We start from the raw sequence: 18,535 nt of genomic DNA on the forward strand, positions 1-18,535 counted from the left end.
CTTTTAAATGTGGAATGAACATAATAATGTGGTTGGTCACAACAGCTATAACTAGCCCGCTACTGGTACCAACTGCAGCCAACTTTTAATGAAGCCAAATAACAGTGAACTACAACCTTGACCTGGTTCCTAGAGTGGCTCTATAATCAAGAGAGAAAAAGTAACAGAAAACAGGCTTGATTAACTCAGTTTAAAAATAAGCCTTGAGGACAATTACAAATGATATGCATACATTCTTATTCTTTAAGGTGATGGGTAGCATGTTATTTATGATTCAAAATAGTAATTCTGGGAAAATAATTCTGAACTTTATTTGGCATTCTGATCCTGAGAGAACTCCTGGGCAGCTTCCTGGGCAGGAAGGTAACACTTGAGTAAGCCAGCCAATACTGTTCTATCCAGAAGGCCAGTCACATTCTCCTCTTGGAGTAAGTGTAATATATCTGGGGATTTGGCTTCATGATAATATAGCCATCAGGCATCTTTTCTCTGCAACTGCAGACTTCAGTGAAGATAACAAAGAATAGCTACATTTACAGCATGGGCAAAACCAACCCAGGTTTCCTTCAAACTAGCAAATTCCATGCATAATAATTAATACCACCCATTTCCTTCCATGAAAAAAGGACATGCTGAATTTGAATTACTGAGAGATTAAAACAGATAACTACCCATCTGGAAGGAGTTTTATAACAGGAACAAAAGAAGAAGAATAGAGGATGTATTAAAGCATATTCAGAATTGGATAGTTTTCTGTGCTAATTACTAGTGCAGGTACAGTTCTTAAAGTAGCATACTCAAAGGAGAAATCTATGGACCATCCGCTTTAGAATTGAAGACAGTATAAAAATGCAGATTATCAGATCCTAGCTCCCATGTGCCAACTCAGAATGTGCTGATGGGGGAAGAAGATGCTGAGAACCTAATACATACTGAAGTTTGAGAATCTACAGTTAGTATAGTGTATCTATAATTTCAAAAGTAGTATCAGTGGGACTTCTAACCCATGTATCATAAAATTATAATAGATGTCAAGAAAATGGAAAATATAAGAAAATAAAGAATTGGAGCCTAATTCTAAAAAAATTTTCATTAATTTTATAACATAAATTTTATTAGGTTGAAAATAACACAAACTATTAAAAATCCACGAATTCTCATATCTTACTGAAGTTATTCTCTATCATTATAGAATGAAAGCCAGTCTGTGCTGGAAGCTGTTAAAGTAATTACTTCTTTCTTGTCAACAAAAAAAATTATTTTCATGTTCTTGATAGGTAAATGTTTAGTAGAATCTGTGCTGTTACCAACCACTCTTACTTGGTTTTGGGAGACCACATTGTGGGGAAAAAAGATCATGAAAGGGAAGAAGTCTTTCCTACATATTATATCTTATCTTGATAATATATGATATATCCTTCTTTTCTTTAAGATATGGTGAAAAGAAATTGTACTTCCATGAGATCTTTGTTCTCAGAAAATAAGACTAACAAAATTTCTGTGAGCCATTAAAATCTAGCCAGTTGGGAAGAAGAAGAAAGAGAAGAGAGAAAAAGAGGAGTTACATATAGAGTCAAAAGTGGAATAATCAGTCAAAACAAAAAGCGACTCAAATACTTCATAGATAGCTCTCATATATCTTTTATGCATTAAGGTAGTTAGGAAAGTAAATAGCAGAAAGTAAATTTGAAAAAGGTACATCTTTCATGACCTATTCCCTAAATAATTAATTTTAATACTAAAATGCTTTAAAGGCACCAATATAATATTATCTCATTTTTCACTGACAGATTTTAGAATAATACCTCCTCCTAAATATTTTAACTCCTTACACAGTGGAGATGCAAATTCTAAAATATTAAATGCTTTTGAAGGACACTGAGCTCCCTCTGGTGAAGGCATAACAAGTTTATTAAGTAAGCACCACCTCTGGAATTATAATCCCCTCTGGCTTCTTCCACTGAGTTTATTGGTTCAATTTTCATAACCATGAGCATCATTAGGGCAATGCAGTAATTAAGAGTTGTTAGAAAGTGAATTCTCAAACTGCAGATTAGAAAATTAAACTATTTCCTGATTACATATTAATGGAGCACAACAATAGCAGTTGCCATAAGCTTGGAAGGCAACCAAGGGATAAATCTGTGTACTTAATTACCATAAACAATGGCTGCATAGAAATGAAGTTTTATGCACATTCCCTTCTGTAATATGTCTGATATCAGTACACACTTGACAATTCTTGTTCAATTATCTCTATTATTTAATGCGCTGTGAACGGCTCTGTGTAAATAAAATTAACCACCCCAATTACTTTGAATTCATCTAGGGACAACGTAATAAAAAAATGTGAAGAATTCTGCATGCCTATTAATCTAAAACATTACAGATGCTTTCCCATATTCTCTTGTCTATATTTATTTTGTCTACACTTATTTTACTGCTCTGCTAATTCAATTATATTTACCATTGGTGGTCAATAGAGTTTTTGTTATTTAATTAATCCTTATATAGCACCATAAACATGCTCATTATCTGATATCTACAGAGCTCGGATAGTGAATAGTGCCCATTAATAACTAAATTTATATCTAACTGAACTTAGAAGCTTACGGCTAATCATTAAAAATATTTTTAGAATGTAGACCAAATATATAATTACAGTAAAAGTTAGAATGCAAGCTTTTCTTAGGTTAGAAATGAGAAAATACAGATAAAAGAACCCAAAAGAGATACACATAGGATGAGATAGTTACAAGACCCTAAGGAAGATTTTTAATACTTGGGAGATATATTTTGAAATCTGCACTTACTCAATGAGTCACAGCATCCAAAAATCCATCTATTAATAGAATATACTATTTGTAACATAGAAGGTACATTGTTATCATAATAAGATAATTCTGTCTTTGTAATAATTTAAGGTTGGTCATTATGAAGGGAAAATAAATCATTGAGATTGAAATTATATTACTCTATACCTTGATCACACAAATGCCTTTTCTTTTTCACACCTTCTGCGCATACTGTTTTTCTTCCCCATCCACAGAGAAACTCTTTTATTATCACATACAGTATTTCAGGAACAGAAGTATAAAACCCTCTGGAAATCTAATAATTTCAAGTATTTATTAGACTCTACTCAAGAGACAGGACACTGAACCAGTATTCATGCCACTGAAGCACTAATTTTCTATAAGGTACTGATAAACTATTCCTTTTTTAAAAAAAGATAGCTGAGATTACATTTCATTTGAAACAGATCTAGATCACATTTTTAAGAGTAAAACTAAGAGGCTTTAACATATGAAAGTACATACATATCCAGTGTCATAGATTGTAAGCTGCTAATATAAAAATAATTATAATATTTTAGAAGTCAGTCACTTAAAGTTTTAGTTATTTTTACTTTTAACACACCTCAGAACACCACCCTCAGGTATTCATAAGCAGATGATGCCTGATTGAAAACTACTCTCTGAAGTCTAAATATGTTCAAGTATAGAACTTTCTAAAGATTAGCAAAGAGCTAGATGTTCCTTTTGAAGGGAAGCTTGTTTTCATCTCTTTGGTTATTGCAAATGAGGATGTTTTGTAGCCTGATTTTCATGTACATTACATGGTGATGACCAGGGAAGAGAAATAATTTTAAGAGGTATATGAGTGTGCTACGTCTCTAATGGGCCAAATGAGTTGGTTAAGTGACTTTTTTCATAAGCTAAATGAATACTGATCTGTTTCTTCTGAATTGCTAACTATAAATCAGGAAATGGTGATAAAAGGGTATACAGAATTAGTAATAAGACTCCAGGAAAATTGGAAGTTAACTTCTAAGATGAGATGTGAAGCAGAGACCATGTCATGTGGTGTCTCGAGGTTGGGCTCCAGAGTCCTCAGATTGGGTTGGACTCCTGGCACTACCATTTGAAGGCAAGTTATTACCTTCTCTGAGCCTCAGTTTCCTCCCTAAAAATGTGATTATTTGTAGTCCCAGTTATTAAATTGAACCTATCCCACAGGGCCATTGTGAGAGATAATGTGTTACACACATTTCCTTGTCCTTAATGTTACATACATCAAGCATTTTCCATAAAGCCAGACTTATATATAAGAAGCATGTAATAAATACTGGCTATGATTGTTATCTTTAGGTAAAGACAATGAGTAATTCTGAAGACTCAGTGAGAAGGGTTCCTAGTAACAAGTCAAAATTTTCATTTTTATGTTTTTGTGGGCCCAATTTCCTGCTTTAAAGAAGCTTTAATATTTACGACATTTGATTCCTCAAAGGCTGAGGTAAAGAAACATTCTGAGGAATGTAGAGAAAAGTTATCTCTTTTCATTCTTTTTCCCCTGAGTATATTTGATATTTTTAAATGGCCAGTTGCTAGATTTTTGTAGTGGTTAGTCTACAAAAAGCTACAGAATCAGTATTTGTGGCCAAGGGACTTAGGGAGGTAATCATGATCACTTTTCAGTGCTTAAAGGTTAGAAAGCCAGAAGATGCCATTTCATCGCAATTTCCCCCTCAAGATATTTAATTTTTACACTCAAAATATAAATAAAATATTGTCATTTAATACCCCCAAATTATTAATTAGTTTAAAACACTACTGTCCTACAGTAAGAAAGTTTGATAACCATCACATGAAAACAGATTAGGAATGGGAAAGAAAAACCATTCATTAGAGTGACACTATCTGTAGCACTTTAGTAAAAGGGTTCATCAACATTCCCATTTCAAACTCCATTTTTGCAAAGCTAACAATATTGCTGGTTCAGATTCTTTAGTCCTATACTTATAAAACATCAGCTTAGAACACATGTATGTTTCTAATAAGCTTTACTGTTCCCAAGGAACTAACTGTTATAAACTTTATGTGCTAGAAATTTAAAAATTCCTCCTCTGCAATAACTACAAAATAAAAATAAAAACAAAACCCACAAAACATTGCTTATGGAAAAAAATTCTCCATCATTTGCATGAGGGTTTTATAGACCCTAAGATAGGATGGCAGAAATACACACATACACACACACAGTCTCACACACTCTATCTCTCACATACTATTGTTATTTAATATTCAGACTATCACTGATTTAGGATTACTCAATTTCAGAAGGAACTAGTCGTATAAATCCCCACAGCTGAGTTGACTCTACTATTGATGCCTCTCCCCTAAATGAATGTTGGCATCTTTCCAGCCTTTCCCATGTCATGGCCATTCTCATCCCTGCTATCTCCCCCTCTTGTTGTAGTACTGACTGAGGATCTCTCTTACAATCCTTTGCTACTTTTTTGCTAGAGTCTTCTTCCAACAAGTAAGGAAAAATGCACAGAAGTCTGGGCCACCAACCAGTCCCCACCCTCCTCCTCCTCAAGATGCGAGAGCTTCAGTGTTAAAGGAGTTGGTGCTTAAAGCCCAGAGCTGCTCAAGCTTTAAGAACCTAGGACTCAGGTCTAATAATAACTATTATTATTATATTTATATTTTAAATTAATATATTTGTGTGGGTTTGTCTAGCCTGTAGATGCTTATAACAGTGCTTGTTTTGGAAAATGTATCCTCAGTTCCACAAAGCAACTTCTAAATAAACTTCATAGCCCTTTTAAAACTGAGTACAGTTTCTTAATAAAAAATAGAGAATTACCATATGACTCAGTAATTCCAACCCCTCAAACTGAAGAGATGCAAAGAGATGATTTGAGACCATGTTCATCGTAGCCAGAAGGTGGAAGCAACCCAAATGTCCAACAATGGATGAATGAATATACAAAATATGGCATATATATACAATGGAATATTATTTAACCACAACAAGAACAGGGCTTCCCTGATAGCTCAGTTGGTAAAGAATCGCCTATAATGCAGGAGACCCCAGTTCGATTCCTGGGTCGGGAAGATCCGCTGGAGAAGGGCTAGGCTACCCACTCTAGTATTCTTGGGCTTCCCTTGTGGCTCAGCTGGTAAAGAATCTGCCTGCAATGCGGGAGACCTGGGTTGGGAAGATCCCCTGGAGAAAGGAAAGGCTACCCACTCCACTATTCTGACCTGCAGAATTCCATGGACTGTATAGTCTGAGTGACTTTCACTTTGACAAAAAGGTATTAAGTAGTGGTATCTTACAATATAGTTGAACCTTGAAAATATTATAGTAACTGAAAGAAGTCAGACACAAAAGAATAACTATAGTTTGATTTCACTTATATGAAATATCTAGAATAAAACTAATTCAGAGAAACAGAAAGTAGATTAGTGAGTCCCAGGGGACTGAGAGGAGGAAGTGAGGAATTAATAAGCACAGTTTCTGTTTAGGGTGATGAAAAACTCTGGAAATAGTGGTGGTGATTGCACAACACTGTGAATGTACTAGATGCTACAGAACTGTACATTTTAAAATGGTTAATTTTATATGTGAATTTCAAATCAATACAATTAAAAACTGTATATAGTCAGTATCCACAAGTATATAAAAACTGAAATAGCTAATAAAGTATTTTTTTGCTATTAAAAAAAGAGAGAGAGAGAAAGAGAACTGTCTCAAGAACTAGAAAACCTACAAATGGGTTCAGGCCCTAACTCAGCCATTAGTAATTAAGCCGTCTTATATGAGCCATTTCCCCTATCTGAGCCTTAGTTTTATCATGTAAAGTATATGATTACTATCTGTTCTGCTTAATTCTAAGGCTGAGATTCAGAAAGTAAATGAAGAATATGGATACTATCTGCTCTGCTTAATTCTAAGGCTGAGATTCAGAAAGTAAATGAAAACTCTAACATATCAGAGAAAGGTGCTAACTTCTATAATAAATGAAAAGTTAGAAGCACTGGAACATCCAAAAGGAAAAGGATAAATATATGCTTTCCCTTTCTAACACCTTACCTTTTAATTCAGATGCTAAATAGGCTTTAGGCAAATCTTGGTGACCATTATTTGAGCTGGAGGAGGTTTGATACGATCCAGGAGAATTCTTGTAGCTTATCAAGCTGGGGAATCAAGTCTAGCAGATTCAGTCTAGACCAGATTCTGTCCTGTGTAGCATGGAATATAAAACCCTGAAGAGATTCTAGAGTCAGTCTGTAGTCCATGACGTGTTTCAGATAATAAATGATTTATAGTTGGGACGAGGGCCACTACAAAGCTTCACTGGTAATGTCTGTTCTGATTAGAACCCTCAATAAATCAGGTTCCAAGCATGAAAGAAGGAAAGGAAACAGAATTTCTAGTCTTTTCTCTTGTGACACAATGCTCTTTTATGAAAAAAGCCCTAAAGTCTTCACAGAACACAGTTTGAAACCAATCTGGTCATACAAAACCAAAGGCCTCTTCACAGTCTAGTGTGTTCTATCACTAATGCAGGCAATTTTCAAATGTCCCATTTAAGTGATTATTTCTGAAGGAGTTTATTAGTTGCAAACACATCTTTGGCAGATAGAGAAGAAATAGTTCAAGAAAGCTTTCCAATTCTAATCCACTAGTAATTTACTAATCTATTTAACATAAAATTAAAGCAATTAATTAGAGGAATAGATTTTCTACTTAGATTTTGACATTTTTTAACAACATAATTTACTTTTACTTTGGTATGAATTTCAATTTATTTCCCATTTTTACCCCTTTGTAGGAGCAGCATTTTAAAGAAACATATGCGTATGTACTTCTTAAAAATACATACACAGTACCCCCCTCCTGCACCCCACCACAGTAGCTTACTGCACACTTAGACCTATTCAATCACCATTGGCAATCAGCATTAAATGCCAATCTATCCTCTGGTTAGGAGCTAACTTGCTGCTCTAAACCATTTTTACAAACCTTCCTATATACCTTAATCCTTTCAAATGCAACTGTGACACAAAGTATTACAGATTTTTAAAAAGCTGTTCTCTTGAAAAAAAAATTGTGGGGCATCAGTAACCAGATAGTATTCTCAAATTTCAGTGATCTAGTCCATGGAGCCGTCCCCTATGCATAGTGCTCTGTTTCATGCAGTACATGGCTTTAGCTGGCCAAATCTTTTTTTTTCCCAATGAATCAGTAGAACAGTGAAGATCTTACTTTTTTTTTAAGCAGTGGCATATCAATGAGGCACAGATGTGTATTCCAACTCTGCATGGATGAGCACACTGTTCAATAGTGCTGGCTCACACGGTATCAGGGCGAGTTATCACTTCCCATGAAGGCACTCTTATCACCAGGGCCCAGAGAGGTGGCTGCAAATCGCAGCCTTTTTATTTTCAAGGCAGTTCTGCTGAACATTCAGGCTTCAAAGATTCACACTTCCAAAACTCTATAAGAGTTTGTGAACGCTCAATTTGCCAAAACTGTTTACAGTGTAATTGGGCACCATACCTGTGTCCATGAGATAGCGAAGGCGCTTCTCCACCAGCGCGGCACGGGTGTCAATTTGCTTTTGCTCATTCTCTAGTGCTGCCAATTCTCCTACAACATACTGACTGGTGTCTTTGAACCCTTTCTGTTAACGAGAACAAACAGGAAGGAAAAAAAAATCACTTGTAAGTTGCATTTTTTCCTTTCTGCAAACACTTAGTAAAGCACTTACCTAGAGAACCAAATACGCCTTTAGTATCACCCTTAGTACCAAAAATCAACGCCTTGTGATTCAAAACATTTTCATATGTATTATATATAGCAAAACTTTTGTAAATAGAGAAAACCTCAGCTGTTTAGTATTATATTTATAATTTAACACCCAGGTTTAAAAAGAAAACACTGAGTTAGAAAAATTTCTCCTAGAGTTGAGTCAGTTATTAAGCGTGGACAAAGACAGATAATTTTCCCCTTGGTGGCTGTCAAAACAAACAATTATAACATCCTTAATTCAAAAGTATAATATACAAAAATGGAGTTTAGCTAAGGAATTGATTCTTAAAGAATTTATCTGGAAGAATATCAGATTTGTTCTTACAGAAATATAAAATTAAAAAGATACATTTCTTTTCATAGTGACTATATTTTTAAAAATATTTTTTAAAATGATGAAAGAGAAGTTTCTAATATCTCCAATTTCCCCTCCAGCTGGCTTCTGTACTTTAACATGTCACTGTGTTGATGTATTACTAATTATTGTAACTGTGAATTCTAACTTGACAGGTGGTTTCAAACCTTGCTACACTGGATCTAATGCTACCAGTACATTGATTTGGTTAATCTTCCATGTAACCAAATTTGGATTTTAATCTGAAATTTCACTTTTTATAACCATGCATGTTAAAAAAAGATTATCCTTAGAAGTTCTATTTGAAGTAGCAGTTCTATTATAAAGTACCAGTAAACTTTAATATTTATTTCCATATTACAAATTTAAATCATTAGGGGCAGGGTTATTTGTGGTATAGTACCAAACTGATTAATTACAGCTCCCTTTGGAATGTTTATCTTGTGGCATTTCTAGGGTAAGTTTCCTAAGTAGTTGACAAACACTAAAGAACTGCGTAAGTGATTACTCTTACCACTGCCACTACTACTATCAGCACTTATAACATTTATTCAGAGAAATTAATGTGAGCAACCTTCCTCTGTCAAATCCCTTCCATACCTAGGAGCATGTTAATCTCTAAGAAGCCACGAGGAATTATCTTTCATTACTCCTTAAACAAGAAACTAAATCAAGAATTATGTTATTATAGGATATTTTGGAAGTCTCATAATCAACAAACCTGTCTAACCACATGAACAACTTATTTATCTTTGGAACTAGTAAATGTGAACTCAATTTAAACCAGCTTATTGTTAAACTGATTATGGTAGCTGACAAACTGAAAACTGAAATATTTTTTAAAAATCATGAAACTGATAAATCATGTCTCAGGATAGACTGATCAAATAAGTCACTGTATTTTTTCAAGATTCATACAAAGTGGATATTCTCTCACCTCAATATGAAATAAAGCAAAAATTATAAGAACAGAATAAATGCTAATGGTAACTAAAATTTGGTGGATGCTTTTTGTATCTATCTGCCAGAGACTAGAGCATTTTGAAAACGGACTTTTCTTTTCTCAATCCCATCCAGAGTAATAAAAATATAAGAAAACGGAAGTGATAAGTAATACATAAACTTCACTGCTTCTACTCACCAGTTCAGTTAAAAATAGTCATTAAGTTTATAGCCAGATTTAAATAGTGGGAGTATACAGTATACTCAAATATTCTGTAACTTATAAATTACACTAAATATTTCATCAGGATATACGAGGTACCTCTTCTGAGGTACCTCTTCTATGTATTAAGACATTCTTTTAGTGAAATGACTTAAGGATGAAAACCTAAAAATGAGAAGTTTTTAGAGCCCTAAAACATAGTTTGTAACTCTCAGTACATTTGCAAGGGTTTTAAAATCCAGCAAAAACAATTTTAACAGTAAAAACAACGAAAATATTTACACAAACTGGAGATAATAATAATTTTAAAAAGTAGCACCATTAAAGAGAGCAATGCTTCCAGACAAAAATTCAAGTTAAAACTTGTTCTTCCTGCTTCTGTCCCGCAGCTGTCCATCAAAAGCAGCTTTCTCCCTGCGGTCTATCAAATATTTCCCTCACAAATCAATTTTACACATGATCAGCCCATACCCCTACTGAGCTGAACCTCCCCGTTAATTAAGTGAAGAAATTACCATATATATTATATTAATGCAAACATCATTCAGCTAGTAATTCACGGCTGATCTGGATAATGGAAAGGTTGAACACCCATTAACCCAAGCCAACAAAATGGGTTGGCTGAGAAATTCTAGCAGGTCTCATGTGACTTTTCCCTCTAACTGCAGCTCTGCGGTATCTGCTATTGTAATAATTAAAATCCTCCTGGTAGATCAATACTGGAATCTCTTTATGGGAAGTGCCCTGATGGAAATGTCTCAAGGAAGCTGGGGCTGTGGAACTCTGAAAAATTCATTTTTTTTTATCTGACAATTATCACCACACTGCAGACTAATTCAACAGTGCACCCCTCTCACTCTGCTTTGAATGCACTGGAGATTGACATCTTAAAAAACCTAACATCTCATTTTAACAAATAAAGGCACTATTTCCACATACAGTTTGGAATTATCAGCAATCATGAAACCACACAAAAAATTAATATACATTAAGCACTTCATCTTCTGATGGCTTCCTCTGAGTTTCAGTTATCGCTGCCTTCTCCTCATTTCCTTTCTTTGTATCTTCTTGTATTGATCTCTGCCTTTTCATCTCTTAAAAAAAAGGGAAAGACATGTAAAATTATTATAAAGCTTGATAGTTGTGTATTAAAATGTGGATTTACATTATCAGCATATATATATATATATATATATATATATATATATATATATATATACATACACACACACACAGCTAAATACTGTTAAATTATAAGATGGGAAAACATCTAAAAAAGTGTTCTTACCTGGTCTGTTCTCAACATATTGACTGAAAGACTGAAGTTGAGTCTTTTTGACTGTAGCATCCTTGCTGAACACAACAGGATTTCTAAACCGTTCTGTTGCTTTTTGTAATCGCTCAGTCCTAAGATCCTCTGTGCCATTCTAAAAGCAAAACAAATGTGTTTAGAGTCCTGATCTTTTTATAAATGTGAGATTACACATTAGTAAACAACTTTTACTGATTTAAGATAATTTCAATTTGGAAATATATTGGAAAAAAAAAGGATTGTAAAGAGTTCTAAACAGCGCAACTACAAGGTCTGTTGCCTGTAACCAAAACCTTTGGGAGACAGGGTTTAAACAGAGACTCATCCTTGATAACTTTGATTCATTAGATACTGTAAACCTCCCTGTCTTCTCCTGATGATATGCATCATTTGAATGCCACATTACCTCTGTCTACCGGGACCCACCCCACAGCCTCACTATTCTGCCCCATTGGTTTGTACAGTCTCACAGACTTGTATGACAAGAACTAGTTTCTAATTTTATGCCCATTGAGATAAACCACTAATGCTGGATGAAGGCTAAAAGGTAGGATTATAATACTACCCCACTGAACTGCATTTCATCAGCTATAACTTTCCAAAGCCAGATTTGTAAGTAAGCCCTTTACAGCTAAGGAAACTACAATTATCTTTTCCAGAGCTTCCTATGTTAATACTGGTAACAAATTCAAATGGTTCTATCAACAAGAAATATCCCAGAAGACTGAACCATTGCAGTGTGTGGAAGCTGCAGATACCGAGGTGCTGTGTACCAAACAAATATTTCATTTTATACCTAATCTTTTATTATTTTTATTAAGTGTTTTGAAAGTAAATAGGGAAAGGCTAAGATGCATGACTAATAGCTAAGCCTGCTGAATGCTGAAACTGGTTATCAAAAGCTACCAAGACTTTGCCCTTCCTCTGCATTGAGACAATCAGTAATGAGGGAGTCCTCCAATGGCCTATTCTCTAGCCTCAAGGAGGCCTGGGATACAGAATCCTCAAGGGAAGGTAACAGTTTATCCTTTTCCACAAACACAAAATGCCTCATTTATAAACGTGTAAACTGCATTTTATTAAAAAAAATAAAACCCCAAATCAATGCTGAAAGCTTCAAGGGAACAGATGGACTATATGTTTTTTATAAGCATCATTTAAAAAAATCTTAACTAAAAAGATCCATACAAAGACAAGCTGTTTAAAGCACACCTTTTGTTGGAATAAGTTTGAAAATAACTACATTTAAGGGCTTTTTGGAAAGCAAAACCATCTGCATCTATTTAGATAATTAAACCTTAAGAATGAAAATATCTGTTTCATTTTTTTAAGTTATATATTTACATTAGTATCATGCTTACAATATACTACCTATGTAGCTAGGATAGAAACAATTATGGCTTTTATTTGTTTAAGAAAAGTGTGTGTTCTACTGCTGTATCATAATAACTGCCCAATAGTGTAAAACTCAAGTCTTTACCAAAATAAACAAACACAGCTAAATTTTTTGAGGCCTGGCAACATGCTAAAATATCAGTGTGATTAGCTAGCAAATCCCATCTTAAGAAACCTTTTTATGACTAGGGACTTCTGCCACTTTACAAATGTATTCCTCTAAACCCACTAATTCAGTTAGCCTTTTCAATCCATTGTATTATTCTTAGGCCAGCTTCATTCTGCATTAAATCCAGTGCAGAAAGCTAAATTGAACGCAAAAAATCAGACCTGATCCAGGCTTCCTTTTGTTCAAAGATAGAGACCAAAAGTCCTCTGGTGCTGCCACACACTTTCATCACCAATTTATAGAAACCGACAGTATAAGGGAAAAGCAATGAAAGTCATTGTTTTGGGACTTCAAAGCATCTCTGTGTCAGGGAAAGGAAATCCTTTCAGTCAGCAGGGCAGTCCCCACAGTCCGCAGGTGGGTGAAAAGTTATACAAGACTAGAAGTGCCCTAAAGCTACAGAAATATTAATGATACAGTGCAAGGAAAAGGGGGGACAGCTTGAGAGGGGATAATATAAATACTACAAATCATCATTATCATCATCTTACAATGTGTCATTCTGGCTAAAATCTTACACAAGGTAAGATTTATACTGGCACAAAGCACATGCAAGTATCTTCAAAATTTATATTCAATCACATACCATCTTCAGATATTAATCCATCTTAACAGGTCAGAGGCTGCAGATGACAGAATATGCTAGAATTCTCTTAACAATGTTCTCATTAGCAAAATACAGATGCATATAGAAGTCAAGAACAGCTTTTACTTTTACTTACATATCAACTTAAAGTAGTAGTTTCTCTGAAAAACTGTATATGCATACTGATTATCATACTGGCATTCAATTTATCAGCTATTTAATAAAAATTCTTATATCTTAATCTTAATGTGAATAATTTGGTAAGAAACTGACTTTAGGATTATAAAGTACCAGTGGAAATTCGAATACACAGATACCAAGTGAAATATTTTAAGTAAGATTTACCTTAATGTCTTGCTCTGGACTTTCATTAACAGCTTTCTGAGCAGTGCTGGAAAGTGAATTTGCCACCTGTGGCTGAGTGTCCAGGAGTTTCTTCAGCTTCAAGTCTGCCAACTTAGTGTCTTGTTCTGTTAAATATGTAAACATTATGAATAACTGTGTGAACTACATTTAGATGTGTAGCTATCAATTTAAAGGACATCATAAAAATATTACTATATTTTAAAAAAGAGAGGACATTAGAGTTGTGAAATAACATATAAGACCAAACATATGCATAACTCTGCATCTATATATCTACTATAAACAATATTACATACTATATAACTATAATTACTATACTGTAACTATAGTATAACTAAGTAGTCTTTAGGGATATTGACTATATCCCTTTTTCAAAAATTGATATATAACATTGTGTAAGTTTAAGGTGTACAATGTGATGATTTGATACATTCATATATTGCAATATGATTACCATCACAGCATTAGTCAACAATTCTACCATGTCTCAAAATTATTATTTTTTTTTTGTGGTGAGAATAAATAAAATCTAGTCTCTTAGCATATATATGTGCTTTTCCCCAAAATCAGTCCCCATAAAGAATATAGTCAACATGCCTAAAGACCATTTAGTCATTCTATGGTTAATAGCAGCTATGCTTACCTTAAAACCTCAGCCCATATTTAATGCATATATTTATATTAGCAACTTTATAGGTTGTACATAATAAAAGAAGGTATTAAAAAGTCGGTATTTAAAAGAGGTAATGCATTTGATTCTAAATTATATTATTTTGTAATTTCAATTCTTCTAGTATATTAAATTTAGACATAAAATGCCATATTATGCTCTTAACATTATCTTAGATAGTCATGTATATACTGTTAGAATCCAATGTTTATGTGTGTACATATATACCCAGCATTGAAATAGGGTATATGTTCACAAATAACTTCTAATTAGAGGGCAGAAATAAAGATTATTGTATTTTGCAATGTATAAAATATGGAGAGAAATTTAAAATAAAAAATGGCTATAACTTTAAAAATAAATAATTTCAAATTATTTTTAGCAAGTAAATTAGTCTTTATTTAATAAAATAGTTCAGAAGCAAATGGAAACAATTCCATTTAAAAAATTCACTCAAAGCAACTCTTTAATAAAATGATTATAAAAGACATGCTGACCATTTGGTGAATGATATTTTTCATAAAGATTAATAAGTTTTCTAATTATAAGACTCTTAATAAATGCTATTATCATTACTTTCATGCAAATTGGTCAGTTTATATTGCCAGGCTTCTTTTTAAAACAATATCTGATGAACTGTGGTCAAATCAAGATAAAGATTAAATAATTTATTATTAAAACATTATGACTTTTATATACATATAAAAAAAGAATTTTGGGAAAAATGAAGCAAGGATAAAAATCATTATGTATGCTACGTGTTTTCAGATTCCAGTTTGCATTCCTATTTCTTTTTTTTTTCATTCCTATTTCTTATTGCCATGAAATAAACCATAGTCTGAATTGGAAATCTGTCCTATGTACATGCCAGCACTTGGCATGCTTGAGAACTGTAAACAATGTATTAGTTAACTCCAAAAAACAGGAAGACTGAGATGTGTTTTCTTTTTTGGTATACAAAAAAGTAGGAAGAGTGTTTTTAAAAAGGATAAAAGTCAAGCCTATTAGGCCTTAACATTAGTCAGCCTTTAAATACACTAAAATATCTCACAAAGTTGCTGTAACTAAAGCTAAAAAATTCTCCTTACTTTATGCAAAAAAGGGTTAATTTCTCCCATCTTCATAATCTACTATTAAATCAGGAAATATGTACCACTAATGTCACTGATTTTATACTTCCATGAATTGAATGTTAAAGCTTTAATTCTCAGTTTATAGGTGCCCTCAGCGGTAAAGAGATGATACCGATTTCTAAAAGACTTTGATGGTGGCTGTGGTGAGAGGGTGAGTAGGTATTTCAAACCGAAAGAAGTAAAAGGCAGTCCTAATTTTGGGTTAAAATTTTTTAAAATTTCCTTAAATATCAGCATTCTCCTGTACTTGAATAATTATAAGTATACTGCCCTGTATCTAGTAAAGTATTATTTAATACTAAGCCATGAAGGAACTACTGACAAGAGACACAGATTTTGGCGGGGGTGGGGGTGGGGTGGGGGGTGGCGGGCTGCTCTCCATAGTTAGGAAGACTCTGGTTGACTGTTTTTTGCAGAAATAACAGCATGATTTCAAACAGGGAAGAAACAAAGCAGGTTAGCATTGCAGGGACATGCCATGGCTGGGAAGAAAAGAGTCTCTTCCTCCCTGTAGCTTTTCACAGGAAAAGACAAACATTAGGGATTTCACTTTCTGACCTGTAATTGCCAGACATTTTACTGCTATAAGAATTCAATTTAATAAGCATTTATGGAACCCCTCATGTTTACAAAGCTACCTGCTGCTGACTTACAAAGGCAATGCATATGCAACACTCATCTATTAAACCACAAGCAATTATCTTCATATTTTATAGGAGAACTCAGAAGTTCAATTGCAAATGTGATTACTGGTATGATATCTACTGATATACAACAGGAGATTAATTTAATTGTAATCTATATAAGCAGTTTTCAAAGAGTTTTACTGTAATCATTAAGCATGCATAAAATAATGTATTAGTAGTAATATTTAAATACTTAAAGTAAGCACAAAATTTACAAAATAATATTCCTACTAAGACTACCAATTTCAAACCAAATCAGGAAATCTGATCTATGGTTTACATTACAATTTGAAGCATTCCAATGCTTCATCTGTATCTTAGAACATCACAACAAAATAAGGGAACCAATCACAGAAAGTCTACAAATTGTCCCATAAAATATCAAAGTGAAAATCCTAGTAATAAGAGAAAAACTAAAATTTGCCATTTTACTATTACTGCTAATTTTAACATTAAGCCTAAAACAAAATAATAATATAAAACTGATGGAAGGTGGAGTTAGCTAAATGATTTGTGAGGGCATAAGATGTAACAAAACTACCAAAAGAATGTACTATCATTATTGGTGAGATAATAATAAAAATGTAACAGAAGAGTTTGCCATGCAGCAGGACACAAAGTATTTATAATTTGAAATTACCGGGAGTATCAAGGTCACTTTCTAAGTTAGTAAGTTCATCTCCACCTCCTACAACAAAGCCTTCAGGAATCTCCTCGTTAGTATTTATCTCAACATTATCATTTTCATCTGTAGGAACATGTAGCAATAATGTTAGTATATTATTAGTATATTATTTCTATTTTATATAGGAAAGAAAAATCAGTATTTTAATGACAGTTCAAATTCAGGTCTGACACAGACAAGCAAGTTAAGAAATCAGTTTTAAGTCAACTTTTCATTATTGGATTAACATTTATATTTTACATTTCCATGTCAAAGATGAATTGTCACATCAAAGCAGATGCAAAGATTTTGACAATTTGCCACATGCTGTCTCTGAATTATTGAGCTCACTGAATCCCTATATTTTAAAATGTAATCTGCTAATTTCTAACAACAGTAAATAAAAATAAAGTTGGTTCGATAAAAAAGTCATCAAATAAGAAAGTCACCAAAAATTTCATATTTTATCATTTACTAGAAATAAATATATAAAGAAACAAATCATTCTTTATAAACTTGTAGCTATTTTTAAATTATCTGCATGAAGACTTAAATGCTTTTGTACTATTAATGAAATATGAGTGAAAGCATTATAGACAAATTAAGAACAAACATTGAGATGAGAATAGACAGTACCTTTATACAAAAGAAAGTTCAGAAACAATTAAGACAGTACATCGTGGAAGACATAAAGCTGGGAAAACACTGTTATTACTCAAAATTAAGTACATGGGAATGAGGTAGCCTTATGCTATTTTTTTATACATTTAACAAAATGTATTATAGGTCATAATTAATTAATGATATCTTTTAAAAAGATTTATATTACATATTTCTCCTTTTTAAATCCTAATGATAAGTTGGTTAAGTAATTTTCAACATTATCTATTGAAAAAGGCATAGCAGTAGATCTGTATATTAGAAGCTAAGCTTTAAATTCTGCTACTGACAGGCAATGTACCTTTTGGAGAGATATCTGTCTAGCCCTGGGAGTTGAAGAATATCCCTACTATTCTACAGTTTATTTTTCATAGGGCAACTTTTATTAATAATGAGATGTTCCAAAGGTTATTGCAATTGAGAAATTCTAAATTCTATAACTTTGGCTTAAACCTTCAATATTTGTCCTTTTCCCTGTACAGTGTGTGTTTGATTTTGGGCTTCCCAAGTAAATATTTACTGTGAGCATTAATATTAATAATAATAGTTTACATTTATTGAAGACTTCCTAATGGAAGCCATTTAGAAGAATACAACAGAGAGAAAAAGAATGAGAAATACCCGCAAGGGAAAATATTGCTAAATGCTTTCAAAACATTAAGGTATTATACTTGGCTATATTATTTAAGTACAATTAGTTGAGAGAGCTTTTCTAATTGACTGTGCTTAGTACAACTATTTGACTAATTTCATAAAAGTCAGCACCA

At 33.2% G+C, this 18,535-nt stretch overlaps 1 protein-coding gene across 6 annotated transcripts in view; it reads right to left on the bottom strand.

Moving 5' to 3' along the window:
• EHBP1 (EH domain binding protein 1) overlaps positions 1-18,535 on the bottom strand; it is a 352,008-nt gene that overhangs the window by 35,958 nt on the left and 297,515 nt on the right. For 3 of the 6 annotated variants that reach the window (XM_069583030.1, XM_069583029.1, XM_069583034.1), the window contains 5 exons: positions 17,085-17,192; positions 13,935-14,059; positions 11,416-11,554; positions 11,115-11,221; positions 8,356-8,479 (listed from right to left, as the gene is read on the bottom strand). In XM_069583030.1, the coding sequence (XP_069439131.1) occupies positions 8,356-8,479; positions 11,115-11,221; positions 11,416-11,554; positions 13,935-14,059; positions 17,085-17,192 (603 nt within the window). The remainder of the gene's footprint in view (positions 1-8,355; positions 8,480-11,114; positions 11,222-11,415; positions 11,555-13,934; positions 14,060-17,084; positions 17,193-18,535) is intronic. The other 3 variants (XM_069583033.1, XM_069583031.1, XM_069583032.1) reach the window with 1 other exon arrangement.

Source organism: Ovis canadensis, chromosome 3 (assembly GCF_042477335.2).
Source record: "Ovis canadensis isolate MfBH-ARS-UI-01 breed Bighorn chromosome 3, ARS-UI_OviCan_v2, whole genome shotgun sequence".
NCBI classification, from domain to species: Eukaryota; Metazoa; Chordata; class Mammalia; order Artiodactyla; family Bovidae; genus Ovis; species Ovis canadensis.